We start from the raw sequence: 16,856 nt of genomic DNA, 5'->3' as shown, positions 1-16,856 counted from the left end.
GCACTTAATGTTTAATCTTTCATTTAGTGTTGCTTTTTTGAGTTTAGCAGTGTCACTGCCTTAATGGCATTGTGTTAAAGGTCATGTGGTAACACCTTCCCTAACATCATCAGAGTCAAAAGAATTGGGATGTCACTTCCTGTGATGTCAGTGATGGCTGAATGTTTGGATGATGTCACTTCTTCTACCCCTGGCATTTTGGTGAATTGATGCCAATGCCTGCGGGTGCAACACAAAATTGCACAACACCATACAAACACCCGAGCAACTCTTAGTAAATCTAGGCTGTTTGATTTTATTTTTCTCATTACCAAACTCGCAAAGGCGCCAGATTTAATGAAACACAGGTAGGAGTGCCACAAATGTTAATGTATGAGAACCTGTTTCACTGAAGGCAAGGCGAATTTTCCCGAGTACCGCGGCTTCTTCTATCCCACGGACAATCTATACCGCATGTAATTCATTAATCTTTTTTTTTTTACTTTTTATCAATGTAAACTTCCTTTTATCACCTCTTAATGCCCCTCTTTCCTCTCAGCCCCTAGAGCTGCATGAAGGACAAGTTAACGGTCCTATATACCATGAGTACTGAAAAAGCACATTATTATAACAGGTGGGAGAACTCCTTATCGCGCCAACCCGTATGGCACCGCAATCATTGTATGTGTGTGTATATATATATATATATCCAACACTTGGCTCGCTTTCCCCTCGGTAGGCGCTGCTTTGTCTGGTCGCGTTACCCCTGCGGATGAGCCAGCCGCTCATATATTACAACAGTTTCCCCGGTGCCGGGGAGGGTGGGGTCGCTGAAACAAACCGGAGCAAACAATCGCTTTTTAAGTTCTTATGTTTTTATTCTTAATCCATGGGGGGTTCAAAGAAACAAAACAACCGACGCGTTTCGGCAGCGTCCGGTTTGTTTCAGCGACCCCACCCTCCCCGGCACCGGGGAAACTGTTGTAATATATATATATATATATATATATATATATATATATATATATATATATATATATATATATATTATATATAGATAGATAGATAGATAGATAGATAGATAGATAGATAGATAGATAGATAGATAGATAGATAGATAGATAGATAGATAGATAGATAGATAGATAGATAGATAGAGCAATTAACATAACTTTACATTTTACGTAGGATCCACAGCTTGCTGGGAATATTTCGAAATAAATAGCACCAAACTCAAGAAACTCACTTCAGGTATAGTTTGCCCTGTACTGTACAATGGCGGGTATCTCTAAGTCCGGTATTGAACCTTCCCTCTCATTAAATGTCCAGTCTCTGCATGAAGGCCAAAATTAAAATAGGTGTTTCCTCGGGGTGTAGACGACATGAAACGAGCAGCGTGCAATATGACGTCACACATGTCAAGAGTGAAAATACGAGCTTTCCCTTTCACAACAATGTAGGCATGGAATCCGTTGGAATTTTTTTTAGGCGAAGGAGTTTCCGTCCGCCTTCTCTGGCAGGTGCCACCCCTTGCTGGAATGCTTCCCTGCTTTTCCTGCAGATATATATGCTTGAACTCCTGCTGCAGTGCACGGTATCCGACAGTGAGACAAACAGCAAACAGCTCATCTAGTTACCCTGCTCCAGCCTTCACCATGAAACGGGAAGTTTGCTCGCTGGCTTTTGCCCGTGCAGTTTTTGCGGAGTTTTTGGCTACCCTGATATTTGTGTTTTTCGGGCTGGGTTCTGCTCTGAAATGGTCGGCAGCGCTCCCGACCATCTTGCAGATTTCGCTGGCCTTCGGTCTGGCCATTGGCACCATGGTTCAGTCGGTTGGGCACATCAGCGGCGCACACATCAACCCAGCCGTGACCGTGGCCTTCCTGGTGGGCTCGCACATCTCGATCTTGCGGGCCATCTTCTACGTTGCTGCCCAGATGGTGGGGGCAATCACTGGCGCTGCCATCCTCTATGGCGTGGCCCCCACACCTATCCGCGGAAACCTTGCCATCAACGCTGTAAGTAATCCGCTCTTTTTCCTTGGAGGGTAGGGGAGTTAGAGGTGTTCGTATGCACAGAAAGCTTTAATAATCCCTATTTCTTTATTTCACTAAATGTAGTCATTCTGTTGCACGTTTTAATAGCTTGTGAGACAGAGACAGAATTTCACAATTTCCCGTTTTGTCCTTATTTATAAGGAGAGAGTCAGGAAGGCGCGCAGCTGTGGGTATTAGGAGTCCCTTCTTTTCCCCATATGTCTTCACTGCGTCCAGATGGAGAAATTATAGCGGCAGTACTTCAACGTTTTAAGACAAGCCTTTCTTTCCATTCCTTGCCGTTCTTTGCTTTTTTCCTGTGTGGAGTTTTATAGAGCGCAAACTATTAGAGCCCTTTATATGTGCACCAGTTGCGTAACAGAGGTACAATTCATTTTTTTTTGTTAAGAATGGGGAGATTAAAGTGATCTGCCCAGAATCACAGAATGTTGAGCGTCCTTGCCGAGACTCGAACCTGGTTCCCCAGCCTCGAACTTGGTTCCCCAGCTGCGAGGTCGCCCGACATTGCCGTTTGACCACATTCTCGACCCGTTGAATGAGCCTGCATTGGCTTGAGAAACGGTTCTTATAGGGAAGCTGAGAGTCCCCGGAGAGAGGGCACTTGTCACACTTGAAAGGCGTTAATATATGCCGGTTAAACCTAGGATGTTTATCAGTCTCACCATCTCTTTTCAGCTGAACACCAACGCGACCCCTGGACAAGGTTTGGCGGTGGAGATCATCCTGACGTTTCAGCTGGTTCTCTGCATTTTTGCCACCACTGACAGCCGCAGAACCGACCACATCGGATCCCCTTCCTTATCCATCGGACTCTCCGTGACCCTGGGACACCTGATCGGGGTAAGCCTTTCTCTTGTGCCTCTGGGACGCTGGCCCGAGGTCGGCAGCCCCAGCAGGGCTCGGGTCAGAGTGAGGAAGGCTAGACCAGGGTGCTGCTTGCTAACTTCGTCTGTTTCGGCTCTACCAATAGCAGGCGTTAAACCTCTGACTAAAGTGAAAATCAGCATAAGTGGACGAGCAGTTGGATTCAGTAGAGGTATTAAGGTACAGCAGCTCTGGGCGGCAGATTTACAAGCCACTTGCGCCACTTTTGCGTCACGTTTCCATGTTAAAAGTGACGCAAAAGTGGCGCAACAAGCTCCTTGCGCAACTTTTGCGTCACTTTTAACATGGGAAAAGTGACGCAAAAGTGGCGCAAGTGGCTTGTAAATCTGCCTCTCAGTGCCCTCCGGGAGGAGGACCTAAGGGGAGTAAGATTAAGAATTGAAGGGCAGGGGGCGCACTAAACTACTACACAGCATTGCTGTCTAATTAGAGGCAGGATTGGATGTAGTAAACAAAGCAGGGATGGTGGCGCCCAAACCTCTGTAGTACCAGCGACACCACAAACAGCGGAATCTATAGGACCTAGAAAACAGCACAGGGTCGCAACAGTGGAGATCTTTACACGAAGGATAGATAGTGCTGCTTTTCTCTTCAGTAGTTCTAGATGCGGAATCCAAATAAAGCACGGGACAGAGAATCACTGAACTGGAGTTCCCTCACCCCATTTGCTGACCCCATTTTCTTTTTGCAGGAATTTCTGCTGATAAGGCAGTGAGAGTGGTGGTTGTAGTGAGCTACCAAATGTTACATACCTGGCTTAAACAGAGGGGCTCTGCAGAAAGTATTGTAGAAGAACGGAGGGTTGCTGCAGTACCAAGCAGGAGGCAAAGAGTTAATCAGGGGGCGTCGCTTCATGGGGGTGTTTCGTGTGTAACACCCCCCCACCCACCCCCAGATAAATGCATTCTTGACTCTGTCCTTGTAGTTGGGTCCGGGGAGGGGGAGCATCTAGTGTGCTATATCTGTTTTTCTGCAAAGAATAAAAGAACAGTGACTTTTCATGTAAAACAGGAGATAGAGAGAGAGAGAGAGAGGGAGGGAGGGAGAGAGGGAGAAGGTGAGAGAAAGAGAGAGGGAGAGAGGGAGAAGGAGAGAGAAAGAGAGAGGGAGAGAGGGAGAGAAAGAGAGATAGACAGACAGACAGACAGACAGACAGACAGATAGATAGATAGATAGATAGATAGATAGATAGATAGATAGATAGATAGATAGATAGATAGATAGATAGATAGATAGATAGATAGATAGATAGATAGATAGATAGATAGATAGATAGATAGATAGATAGATAGATAGATAGATAGATAGATAGATAGATAGATGGAATCACTACCAACTTCCCTGCTGGTCCAAATTATCTGACCAGAGGAAAACATTTTATTCCTCAGCCTCTCTTTTGTCTATTATCACATATGAGAGCAACTTTAAAGTCTCGAGTTCAGTATGTGCGCAGTTTAAGAACTTGTTATGTTTGATTTAAAAGACTACAATGTTGCTCCACCTATAATCTAGACCATGTTTAGGGTTTACGTGGCTACTTACATGCCTCTTACTTCATTAATGACATTGTCGTGTGGAGGGGTGGAACGCGAGGCATACATGTTTGAGTTCATGTCACTTTTAAAAAAAATGTCTATCCAATGACATAATCAGATGTACTAAGGTGGAGCAAATCTGCATGTTAAAGACATACACCTTTTTTAATTTAGAAAAGACTGTATAATTTTATTACATTATGTTTGTTGCACAATATGCATGCCAAACGTTTTCATGGATTGAGCGCGCACTCTTGGAGCCAAGCCAGACCCTTGGCTCGACTCTGGCTCGGCACGCCCTAATAATTTGCTGGTGTGTCCACCTCTATTTGCAACTGGGGCTTGGGCATGGGGCTGTCAGGCACTTAATAAAACGATCCGTAAAAGGTGAGGAGGGAAACATGGAGCCCTGCCTACATGGACTGATTTCATAACTCTAACATCAAGGATTCTCATAGCAGAGACGAAGACGAGTGAATGCAGTGAAAATACATTAAAAAATAAATGATCCTAGGGCAGGTAATTCAAGCTGGTGTGTTGTACCATAGTCATGAGTTCACAGGGAGAACTACCAGGGTCAGGCGGGACAGGCAGGGGTGTGGTTTCAGGGTGGTGTTTCGGATGTGACCCCCCCCCCCCAAAAGCATTTTTGGTTTGGTAGTTGGGCCTAGGGGTTACTCGGACTCTAGGCACACAGACGCGTTTCAGCACTTAGCCTTTGTCAATATTTGCACGAAACGCCGCAGCCGCCATTACTTTTTATATATACAAACTCATTATTGATTTCCGGTAAAGAAGCAGAAAAGGGACACAAAGCAGTCATATTGAGCTAGTGAAAGTTCCGTCATCTTTAAATAACAAATGCGGATCTACCATACAATGCATGTAATCTTACGATGTGAAAAGCATCTGGCCATTCATATGGAATCATGTATCAAAAAGTCCACAAATTGGTGCAGCAAGATAAATACTTTTATTTCCCTTAGACCACTACAGCCATGGCGCGTTTCAGCCCGTCAAGGGCCTTGATCACATGATATATATATATGTGTGTGTGTATATATGTATATGTGTGTTGTGTTTGTGTGTGTGTGTATATGTATGTATATATATATATATATATATTCCTTGAATACTCTTTGAAGTACTCATTGAATGGGTGAAAATATACTACTTTTTGGAATTCACGAATAGCAGTAGTAGGCTTGGAAAGCTGTGCTAATCTTGGGTTTCTGGGCATACTACTGGCAATCAAACACCCAAAAGGTGGTGTGGTGAATGCCTGCAAATAGTCTCACCAGTGGCATTCCAACTCATTGTTTTTCACTCACTGTGCCATTCGAAACACAAGCTCACCTAATGTAAATCAGTACTAACTCTAATCCTCATGTTAGTCTTCCCACCAATCCACCCTGCAACCCACTGTTTTTGAGTTGGGAGTATCAGTGACATCCCAGAATCACATTAAGTTACACCCCTGGAATTTATGCAGGAGTTCAGAATCTGTGGAGTACTCTGCTTGCATGAAGCTTGGCAGGGAAAGATGCTGTACTACTTGCTGCAAGAAAACTAGCCTTAAACTCTTTCTGTGTCCTGGATTGAATTAAGTCTGCCAGGGCTTGGAGACTAGAGGCCAGGGAAGGGACTTGGCCATGATGTAGCGGAGGAACATTGAATAACCAGTGCAACAGCAGAGATTAGTCACAGTGGGAACACAAACCAGGATAAAACATGAGTGTAATGAAGAAGTGGAAGGGAAACACAGAAGGATGAAGCAGAGGACATCAGCTGGGGACAGTGCTGGAAATGAAACAAGCAAGCTCATAATTCTATGCTTGATCAATCAATCAATCAGGAGTTTGATAAGCTCGACTACACACTCTTGAGGGTCTCAAGGCGCTAGGTGTAGGGGGGGTGCAGGTTCCTTTCCATTAAGGAGGGGGTCTGTCGAAGAGCCAGGTTTTGAGGTTTCTTGCGAAGATGGAAGCAATGTTGTCTGTCTGAGGTGGAGTGGAAAGGCGTTCCAGGCTTTGGCCGCGAGGAAGCAGAAGGAGTGGCCTCCTGATTTGCTTGATGCCTCTCTCTATGCCTCTATGAGAAGGAGATACCATGTAGAATAGTGCCAGGCACTGACTTCACAGCATTCACAGCTTACACACTCTGCGCCTCTGTGGGTGAGATAGAACAGTACAGATCACAACACTTACAAATTCTGCTTTTCATACCTCTGTGAGTGGGGGCTAACATGAAGAACGGTGTAGGGGCACTGACTGGGACATTCACAGCTCATGCACTGCATGCCTCTTCATAGAAGTAAGGATGGAGAAAGGTGTTGGGACACCAACTATACATTAGGTAATGCTCTCACACTCAACGCCCCTGAGTGGCGGCTAGCGTAGAGGACTGTCCATGGCCAGTAGCTTTATGGCATTCAGAGATGGTACACATAATCCTAGGAAGAAGTGTGGAGAATAGTGCAGGGATGTCAGAAAATAGCATTTACCTCTCACAGGCTGGATTCCTCTAGGATTGGGAGGTGGTGTGGGGACTGCTGTTGGGACACTGGCTTCAAAGAGTTCCCAGCTTCAGCAATATTAGCTTCCTCTGGTGGACATCACATGGCATGGTGCAAGAGCAAGACGCTAGTAAAACAGCCAATGTCAAGGTAGTTCTTTGGGTTGTGAATGAATGTATTTTGTATTCCCAGATCTACTTCACTGGATGCTCCATGAATCCTGCTCGATCCTTCGGCCCTGCAGTGATCATGAAAAGTTTCGTCCACCACTGGGTAAATCATTTTTGGCTTGTTTATCTGTGACTGCCAAGACAGATTTTGAGGGGAAAGTTCAATGAGAGCAATATACCGTCTCATGTCAACAGTAACACAAGGGTGACATAAAGATGTGAATGTTCGAACATCTACAACACGGTCCCTGGACCATAGACAAGGAGCTGTTGTTCTAGGAAGTGGAAGATGGGGTTACATGCTGGCATGAATAAGTGAGTGGAGGGTGAATCAGAAAAGATCTTGATGAGGATAAAGGAGGGTTTAGAAGCATACTTGTCTGCCAGTTGGGATGTAGAGAGGCAAGAAGGTTAAAACATTACAGTGAAAGGTACGCAGGAGGCAGTGATTTCAAAATGCACTGCCTTGCCAACACAAAACCACCAGGGTACCGGTAGTGACATGAAATTACCTTTAACCTTGATGGCATCAGATGACATGAAGTCACACGATTTGTGAACATCTGGTGAAGTGAAACTGTAAAAAAAAAAAATATATATATATATATATATATATATATATATATATATATATATATATATATATATATATATATATGTATGTATATATATATATATATATATATATTGAAACAAAGGATGTGGCACACCAAATGGTAGTTTTGCTTATTTTATTGATAAGCTCTCCCCCACCAACGCGTTTAAGCCACCAAGGCTTTGTTCACGGTCAGTAAGTCCTTCCAATTACTGTAGATTGAAAATCAATCCAATGGAGAAAATGACTAAGGAACTAAAAGAAAAATACAAGGGTGGTATGAAGAACAACTAATCAATGATGAGGAACGTAAATTCTTGACAATAGACTTTCCAGTCACACCTTGTATCTATTTTCTCCCGAAAATTCTCAAGACTATGATCGATCCACCTGGGAGACCAATAGTCTCCTCTTGCAGGTCCTTATATGAAAATCTATCCAAATATGTGGACACATTTCTGGCCCCGATTGCTCGTAGTTTGAGCACATACTTGAAAGACACAGGAGATTTCTTAAGAATACTCACAGAGATAACATAGAACCCGGGTTTTCTCCTAGTAACCATCGATGTAGTATCATTATACGCATCCATAAGACATGACATCGGGATGACAGCATGCCAATACTTCCTAAAACAACGGAGTATAACACAACTGAATCACACGAATATGCTTCTCAACATGATCAACATCTGTCTTACGAACAATGTCTTCCTATTTAACACAGAATTTTTTAAACAGCAGTGTGGGACAGCCATGGGAATTTCATTTTCCCCAAATTATGCCAACATCACCATGGGGTGGTGGGAGCGAACCATTGCTTGGGACACCGAAAACCAACTGGAGATGGAAAAAGTCATACTATGGGTACGTTACATCGACGACCTATTCCTCATCTGGAAAGGAACTGATAAAGAGTTTCAGAGACACTTTGCCAAATTAAACCGAAATGAGGTTGGTCTACAATTTACATGCACCACCAACAAGAAAGAGATTGATTTCTTTGACACTAAGATCTATATAGACACGGCAAAATTGAGTCCACATTGTTGAGAAAGAAAACTGTGACTAACAGTGTCCTACATGGGACGAGCTTCCACCCCAGGCAACTAGTGAAAAGTATCCCCTACGGGAAATTTATTCGAATGAAGAGGAACTGTTCCAAAGCAACAGATGCGGAAGACAAAATTCAAGAGTGCAAAAGAAGGTTCAGAGTACGAGGATATAATGAACGTACACTTGATAAATGCAAGAAAAGAGTAGATCTAAAAACCAGAGCAGAAATCCTAATGGAAAAGCCAAAGGACGTTGTGGAGAGAAATCCTCCACGATTTATAACAACATACAGCAAGGAGAGTGGGAGCATTGTAAACAAGATGAGGAAATACTGGCATCTAATCTCAGGGGAACCTGACATTGGAGAATTAGTAGGCGATAAACCAACTGTAACCTACAGAAAGAACACTTCCTTAAAGGATATGCTGGTAAAGAGCCATTATCAAAACAAACAGAAAACAGAATGGCTCACAAACCAACGTAAAGGATTTAAAGCATGCAAATCATGTAAAGCCTGCAGAATAGGCAAAAACATGGCCAACATTCAAGAACCAAATGGGAAAACTATGGTAATTGAAGAAAATATAACTTGTACATCAAAGTTTGTCATATACATGATAGAATGTAAGTGCGGAATGAAATATATTGGAAGCACGACATGCATGTTAAAAAAGCGTATCCTCGAACACATACATGCAGTAAAGAATGCCAACATGGCATATGCAACAGCTAAACACATTCTCACATGTCAAAAGGGATATTGGAGAGAGATGTGCTTCTCGGGATTAAAATGGTACCAGAAGATAACCGAGGAGGTGATCGTGTCCGTAAGCTATGCCAAGCTGAATCGCGACTCATCATAAAATTCCGGACAAAACAGCCGGGTGGCATTAATAACGATGAGGAACTTTATGTTCATCTGGAATAACTGTGTTTCCCTAAAAAACTTTATTCAAACTCATTATACTATGACTTTAAAATGGGTACTATACCATTACAAGACTACAAATTTGCAATTCATAAGTATGATACTGGGTACTAACCCTGAATACATTTGAAATAATTGCTTTAATTTAATACTGCACAAACTCATTCACAAAAGCGCTACTGTCTTTCTGTCTGTGTGTAAAGTTTTGTAAAATTCTGTTAAACTACATATCCCACAATACCACTTAAGGGTAGATGTGGGTATATAAGTAAAAATGAAGGAAGGACTTACTGACCGTGAACAAAGCCTTGGTGGCTGAAACGCGTTGGTGGGGGAGAGCTTATCAATAAAATAAGCAAAACTACCATTTGGTGTGCCGCATCGTTTGTTTCAATAATTAAATTGGACCTGGACCCGGTCCCTATGCAGAGCACCGGCTGGTGAGCGCCCTATGAGCAATGGAAAAATAAATAAATATATATATATATGCCAGGATCGCGCTACAGGGGTCCCCGCATCGTCAAGTTGGCCCGGGTTCTGCTGGCTGCTGCTTCGGTGGATTGGAACATATCAGGTTACTGATACCTACCCGGGTCCGCCTCCAGTCATCGGAAAGAAAAATCAGCGGTGTTGCAGCCACAGTGCTGTACGCTGGGCAAAGCTGGATTTCTGGACTTACCCCCGCAATTTGGATTTCCGGTTCTCTGGGGGTTGATGCGGTTCAGGGGGCGCAAGGAGGCAACTTGTTTACCTGCAAAAACTTTGGGACACATTGGGGTTTGGCAGCTTGGAATCCATGAAACCGCACTAACATCCATCTGCTCCCGCTGCAGTTACCTCGCCACCACAAGGCATGCTGGGTCCTGTAGTCCACAAGGCAGGCCTCCAGTCGTAGGTGAGCTGCGGGGCGGAGTCAGATGTCACCCTATCAGGTGTGCGGCTGGACACTACATCACAACGGCTCCCACCCCCACCCCCGTACATTCTTTCTAGGCGCTGAGGAAGGCAACACCCTTGCCGAAATGCATCCGCCATTCTAGAAGAATTGCTTTTAAATAAAGCTGTTTCCTGAACTCCCCCTTGGGCCCCTGCTCTCTTCTTCTTCTGGTTGTTGGGAGGTTCTTGCATATATATATATATATATATATATATATATATATATATATATATATATATATATATATATATATATATATATATATATATATATTAAATCCTTATTAAATATTTGAGGGTGCAGCATCGCAATAATGAGGGTGAAAGGGTGAAAAAGAAGATGCTACTAAAATTAATTAGCTAAAACGAAAAACATTTACTTTTTAAAATGTTGCTTGTTAGCGCCGTTGATTCTTGGGGTCACACACTAGCATTAATAAAAGAGAGATCTGGACACCCATGGAGAATGAGGAGATTTGGCAGATGAGATTTAATGCGGATGCAGGAACATCTAAGTAGCAATGACAAACAGGCTGTTGCATGCTAACTTGACTGATGCTATAAGGCAGTGGTTCTTAACCTTTTAACACTTGTGGACCCCTGCGTAATCAATACTGGACTCCAAGGACACCCACTAAATCACTGCTAGATTCCGGGGACCCTCACCGAGTCATTATTGGAAGCCAAGAACCCCACCTAAGCAATATTGATGATTTGATCCGCAAAACCCTACACAAAAATACAGAAATAAGCATTCATCAAACAAATACACAAAATGAAACACTTTACTTAAGTCACAAAGATACATAAATCTCAATTTGATCTTTAATGGGAAGGTTGACGCTTTTCTGAATTCAACTGAGGCTACCCATCGTCCATAGTATATTTTCTTTGATGCACTGGACTGCTCCCACAAATCAATCTGAGGATACTAATTACATTTTTTTGCCTCACATTGAAAATGTCTTGACATTCAAAAAAGGTTTACACATTTTTCACTTTTACATTTTGCCTTTTAATTCAGACACTTTATTAAACTGCTAATATCATTTAATTTTCGAAGCAGTGTAGGCATCTCAAACCCCAGGATTCCATGCACCACAGCTTAAGAACCACTGCTATAAGGAACAAGAAAATAAATACAAAGGGGCAGATTTACAATAAGTGGCGCATCCCTGCATATAAGCAGGGATGCGCCACTTATTGTTCGCCATGCCTCCGCCACCATTGATGCGCTGCATTTACAATGCGGTGCACCTATGGGCAAAAACGGCACAGATGCGTGAAGCATCTGTGCCGTAAAGGCGGCGCATTGCTGGAGTTGCGTCGCAAGCGCAACGCAGCTCCAGCAAGGCTCTGGGGGGCCCTATCTTGTTAATGCTGCGTCAATCCTTACATGTGCTTCAAGCAGGCGCAGGGTTTTGACGCAGCATGGGCCCCAAAGTGACTGAGTGAAATCTTGTAGATTTCACTCAGCCACTTTTAGGAGGCGTTCCTGCGCCGGAACGCCCCCCCACCTGCGCAGGAACGCCTCCTTCTGGCGCAGGGCTTTACAACGTGACGCATCTTCCAGATGCGTCACGTTGTAAGTACCCCGCACCATGGTGCATCTTTTGCGCCGACGCTGCGTCACAAAAGTGACGCAACGGCGGAATAAAAGGGGCGCAAGGGGCTGGTAAATCTGCCCCCTAGTTTCTTCTCATAGATGAAAAGTTAAATATGTAAAGATAGTAATACAGCGACATGCAAAGTAGGGCAATAATGATCTCACATTAAAAGAAGTGTTGAATGTATGACTAGAAAATTCACTTTAGTACTGTACCCTCCCTGTCAAGGATGAAACAAAGCAATAGATCTTAGCGTATATTACTTATTAGCTTCGCCGCTGTTTCTTAACAATGCTGTACAGCAGCTGCCGTGAACCATGGCTAAAAAAGATGCAATGATGCGGCTGCTGTGTAATTTTTTAGGTTTGCAAACATAGTCAACAGATATATGTGCACCTATAAAAGAACACTATTTTATTTTTTTTAAATTTACCTATCCGAGATATAGCAGGAAATGCAACACCAGGGAGTGAAAATTACGGAGTGCAGGGGAGAAGCTTACAAGTGTGAGAAATTAACGAGTGTGGGTAGGGGAAGGGATGCAAATGGGCAAGAGAGCAACATGGTGGGTGGAGAACAGCACACGAGGGAGACAGCTGGAAAACACATCCACTCTCATGGAGTGCTTAAACTAAAAGAAAAAAGGAGTTCCCTAAAAGAGAGTAGAAAAAGCACAGAAACCATCCAATCAAAGGGATGGAAAAGTGACTGTGCTCCACGGAATGGACAAACACAACATGGGCAGGCTCAAACAAGGAAATTCGTCCAAAAGAAAGCAAGGGAAAATGAGTGACAGTAAAGCCAAACAATGGTACGCAATGTGCGCGCTGCGAGCCCCAGTATGTAAATGTACATGTATTTATATAGCGCAAATCACCGACACAGTATCTAAGCGCTTGCTTAGGGAACCCGTCCTGGTATTCCCCTGTGAGATAACCCCGGCAGGGTATCCGCAAGGTGAAAGCCAGGCATCCCGCCGCGAGGGGCCGTAGTGGAGATTAAGCAAGCTATTGCCCAGAGTCGCAGAGTGTGAACCCGTGAGTCGAGTAGGCACCGGAGCGTGAATTATCAAGTCCTTGGAATTTTGCGCCCAAGACCCGCCGAGGCGGGGAATTGAACCCTGGTCCAGGACCAATCTCAGCTTCCTGGTCTGCTGCCTCTAACCCCTGAGCCACACTTCTCCACTGTATGTTCTTAGCAAGCCCACAAAATTGCCTTCAAATAGCAGGCAGTGTGTGCTCTCTGGTAGGCTCGACAAAAACACTGGTTATGTGGAAACGGTTCTGAGAAGAGCCTAAAAAATTCAAGAGATGGTAGATGACTTCAATTCTGAGGAACGTTTTGACCAGAGTGGGACGGTTTTTTATTACAAAGGAGACTGAGATGGGATTCACATATGCCTATAATAGATATATAGATGAGTGAGATGAAGATTTGGGTGGCAGCTCAAAGAACTGTAATCAGCGCCTGCAGACTCTTGCAGAGAAGTCTGCTACAGACGTGTTTTTACTCACACCATCCATGAAGACTGAAAACTGTTAGCTTTCACAGTCAGAAAATTTATAACAGGGACAAATCCCGCTTGTCCCTGAGCCACAGTCTCAGTACGTAAAAGGATGTATAAGGAGTTCCAAGAGAAGCTTGACGTCACGGGTATTACATGTTTGCTGGACAAATTATGAAGAGCTAAGCAAAGCTTTGATATGTGGGGCTGTACAGAGTTGTTTTTAACTTTTTCTGCAGAAATGTATGAGGTTGCAACCAGAATTTTGTGCCTGTCTTTAGGACAACCCAGACAAGTGCTCAGATTCTGGCAGCTGTTGGATGTGGTAGTGAATGAAATAATAATTTGACTTCATTTAGCCAAGTTAAAATTCTACTAAAAACAAAGGAGAAATGCAAGAAAAGGTCTAATTCTGGTTCACTGTTTCCTTTTCCTGCAGATTTTTTGGGTGGGGCCTTTGATCGGAGGAATCCTGGCATCACTGATTTACAACTTCCTCCTCTTCCCATACTGCAAGGATCTCTCTGACCGCTTGGCTATTTTGAAAGGAACCTATGAGCCTGAAGAAGAAGCCTGGGAAAACCATCAAGACCCCAAGAGGCAGCAAGTCGAACTTTATTCCACCCAATCTCTGCCCAGGAGTACAGAGAAGTTCTAAGCAAGTGTCGCCAGCTGTCTTACAAACACCAGGTTTCTTTAGTTTGAATTGTCCAGAATGTCCCTGAAAGACAGTCCAGGAGTGGAGAGCAGCGGGCCACATGCACTGTCCCATTTCTTATAAACAGAGTTGCCATGCTTGATATTGTGTCAAACATTTGTTCTCTATTATGCACATTTGTAATTGAATGTCGAGCCAGCTGTGAGAAGGCTGGGTGGCCAACCCGAATAAGTCAGTGGCTTTGTAGGGTCAGGTATCTAGGAAGCCTAAGGCATTCCCGCATCACATGATTATCATCAGGGTGGGGGGAAAGGCCAGGATAAAGTGCATGCATCATTGGGTTTGGAATCAAAATCCATGTACTCAAATCTCACTTGAATCCCTAGTGGACTGAATGATTATGGGCAATCAGTCTTTGTATACCTCACTCACTCAGTTTAATGCTGATAGGCCTTAGAGGCTTTTTTAAAGGCTCTATAACAAGTGTCTGTAGTTCACTGAAGCTCTGCAAAGACTCAATCAGTAACTAGGAACCCATCACTGTGAAGAAACCTAACACCCAGTGGTATTTAGATGCCTGTGATGTCAAGGAAACCCAACCTCTTCCTAATCCACATGGATATATCATGTGAGGAAGGATGGGCCTGCAGCATATCACTTCAAAGTCTCAATTCAGTGCAGGCAGGGTCCTGTGATCTGATGAGCCTGCCATCTGTGACATGGTGAATAACCTGGGAGTACGTTGTAGCTCAAGCCCATATTAAGGCAAGAAGGGAAGACTCAGGTGAATGGCCTTTTCCAGTCTGTGCCCAGATGTGCCCCTTGGCCACCATGCAATGCGACTGATCCATGATTCTGATTGGCATGTGCCCTTGATAATAGCATAGAAAACACTTTCAACTAAGCCATTCAACTGTCCACAATAACTTGTGCTAAAGATACAACCAAGGGGAAGGCACGCCCTTTCTTTTGGCCCGTGTTCCTGCAACGCGTCCTTACAAGAATTTATTTTGTGTACTCTATTGATTTGAACCTCCAATCCAAGACATTTCTCTCCAATCTCTCCCTTGACAGGCATTATTGATATTTTCTGCTTCTATAATGAATTGTCTTGATTAAACTATATTAGATGTAGACTGCACACTACAATCGTAGGGCGTTACATTTTTATCATGCCAGCTATGACAAAGATGCAGAGAGTTTGTGACGACAAGAATGTTGAAGAACATATATATATATAGGTGATACGCCAGAAAAATACATGATGGAAGGATTTTGAATGGAAATTGTCTACTGAGCAGCAGTTCTATAGCATGTACATAATTGCTTTGTAATGTATAGTATTTATGGTATTGTAAATAAAGAGACTAGTCAGAACGATGAAACAAAACTGCCTGGTCCTTGTATTTTAGAGACTCGTTTATTGATTAATTTCTGTAGTTTGTCTAAAGCTCTGAGCCTCACATTGCCATTACTTTTGAGCACTCATTGTCTCAGGCGACCTCTGATATTGTCCTCTTTGTGCTCAGTGTTCGTGAAAGAGCAGCGGGTCATGATAAATTCTTCGAGAATTAAGGGAGTTTCTTTATTTAGCCATTAGCTTTTAGTCTTTCACAAAAGTACAAAATAAAAGCTTGTGGGCCCACAACTCACCTTTTATGTTGAATCCTACAAAACAGGACAACTGGCTGGTTGCAAAGACATATTGGGTACATGCTGAAAATGTTAACTAGGAACGCATCCCACCCCATTGCTAACCATTGGCGTTGTGTTTTGTCACTAACATTTACATGTTTTCGATTCACCAGCTTCACTGGCTTTAGCTCATCCAACTTGTGTTTGCCCTCAGCATGGTGCATAACATGTTTATCATCTCTGATTTGCTCATCCCATGCTTCCATCGGTGTCTGTTTTCCCAGAGCTTATTTTCTCTTATGCATTCAGCACTCCATCAGAGTGAATGCATTTTCAAGCTGTCTTCCTTGGGTGCTTATCTCACCACCCCTGGATCTCCAAGTTGTTTCCTCTGCAGTGTTTTGCTGTCTCCCCTCTTGCCCTCCATGTTATTGCCTCTCAACTGAGTACTTCTCCCCCTGCCCTTCCTAACTCCATGTTGCTTTGTCCTTCACTCAAACCTTTACTCACCCCCACCCATGTGTTTCTATCCTATGTTATAAATCCATCTCTCAGTGTGCTGGACCTCCAATTGCTGCTTTCCTCCACAACCCATCCTCTGTTGCCACTGTTGTTCAGAGTTCAACCACCCTCCCTCCATTACCTCCATTGCTGTTGTTGCTTTTCCACCACCCACCCTCTCTATGTTCCCTCCATTGCTGCTCAACAACGAGACCTAATGGCTTTACCAATGTTTGTTTTTCATGCAGCCTCAATGTTTTAATGCAGGCAGTGTGAGCTGGGAGGTTCAAACTGGA

General features: G+C 43.6%; 1 protein-coding gene across 1 annotated transcript; it reads left to right on the top strand.

The window, feature by feature from the left end:
* Positions 1-1,558: 1,558 nt before the first annotated feature.
* Positions 1,559-14,566, top strand: LOC144833034 (aquaporin-5-like). Its single transcript, XM_078689138.1, has 4 exons — positions 1,559-1,997; positions 2,712-2,876; positions 7,164-7,244; positions 14,206-14,566. Exons 1-4 carry the CDS (start codon positions 1,635-1,637, stop codon positions 14,422-14,424), a joined length of 828 nt encoding a protein of 275 aa, XP_078545264.1. The 5' UTR covers positions 1,559-1,634; the 3' UTR covers positions 14,425-14,566.
* The last annotated feature ends 2,290 nt before the right edge of the window (positions 14,567-16,856 follow it).

The sequence above is a fragment of the Lissotriton helveticus genome, chromosome 1_1, assembly GCF_964261635.1.
Source record: "Lissotriton helveticus chromosome 1_1, aLisHel1.1, whole genome shotgun sequence".
NCBI classification, from domain to species: domain Eukaryota; kingdom Metazoa; phylum Chordata; class Amphibia; order Caudata; family Salamandridae; genus Lissotriton; species Lissotriton helveticus.
Note: the sequence above shows the minus strand (reverse complement) of the source record. Positions and strands in the feature narration are given on the sequence as shown.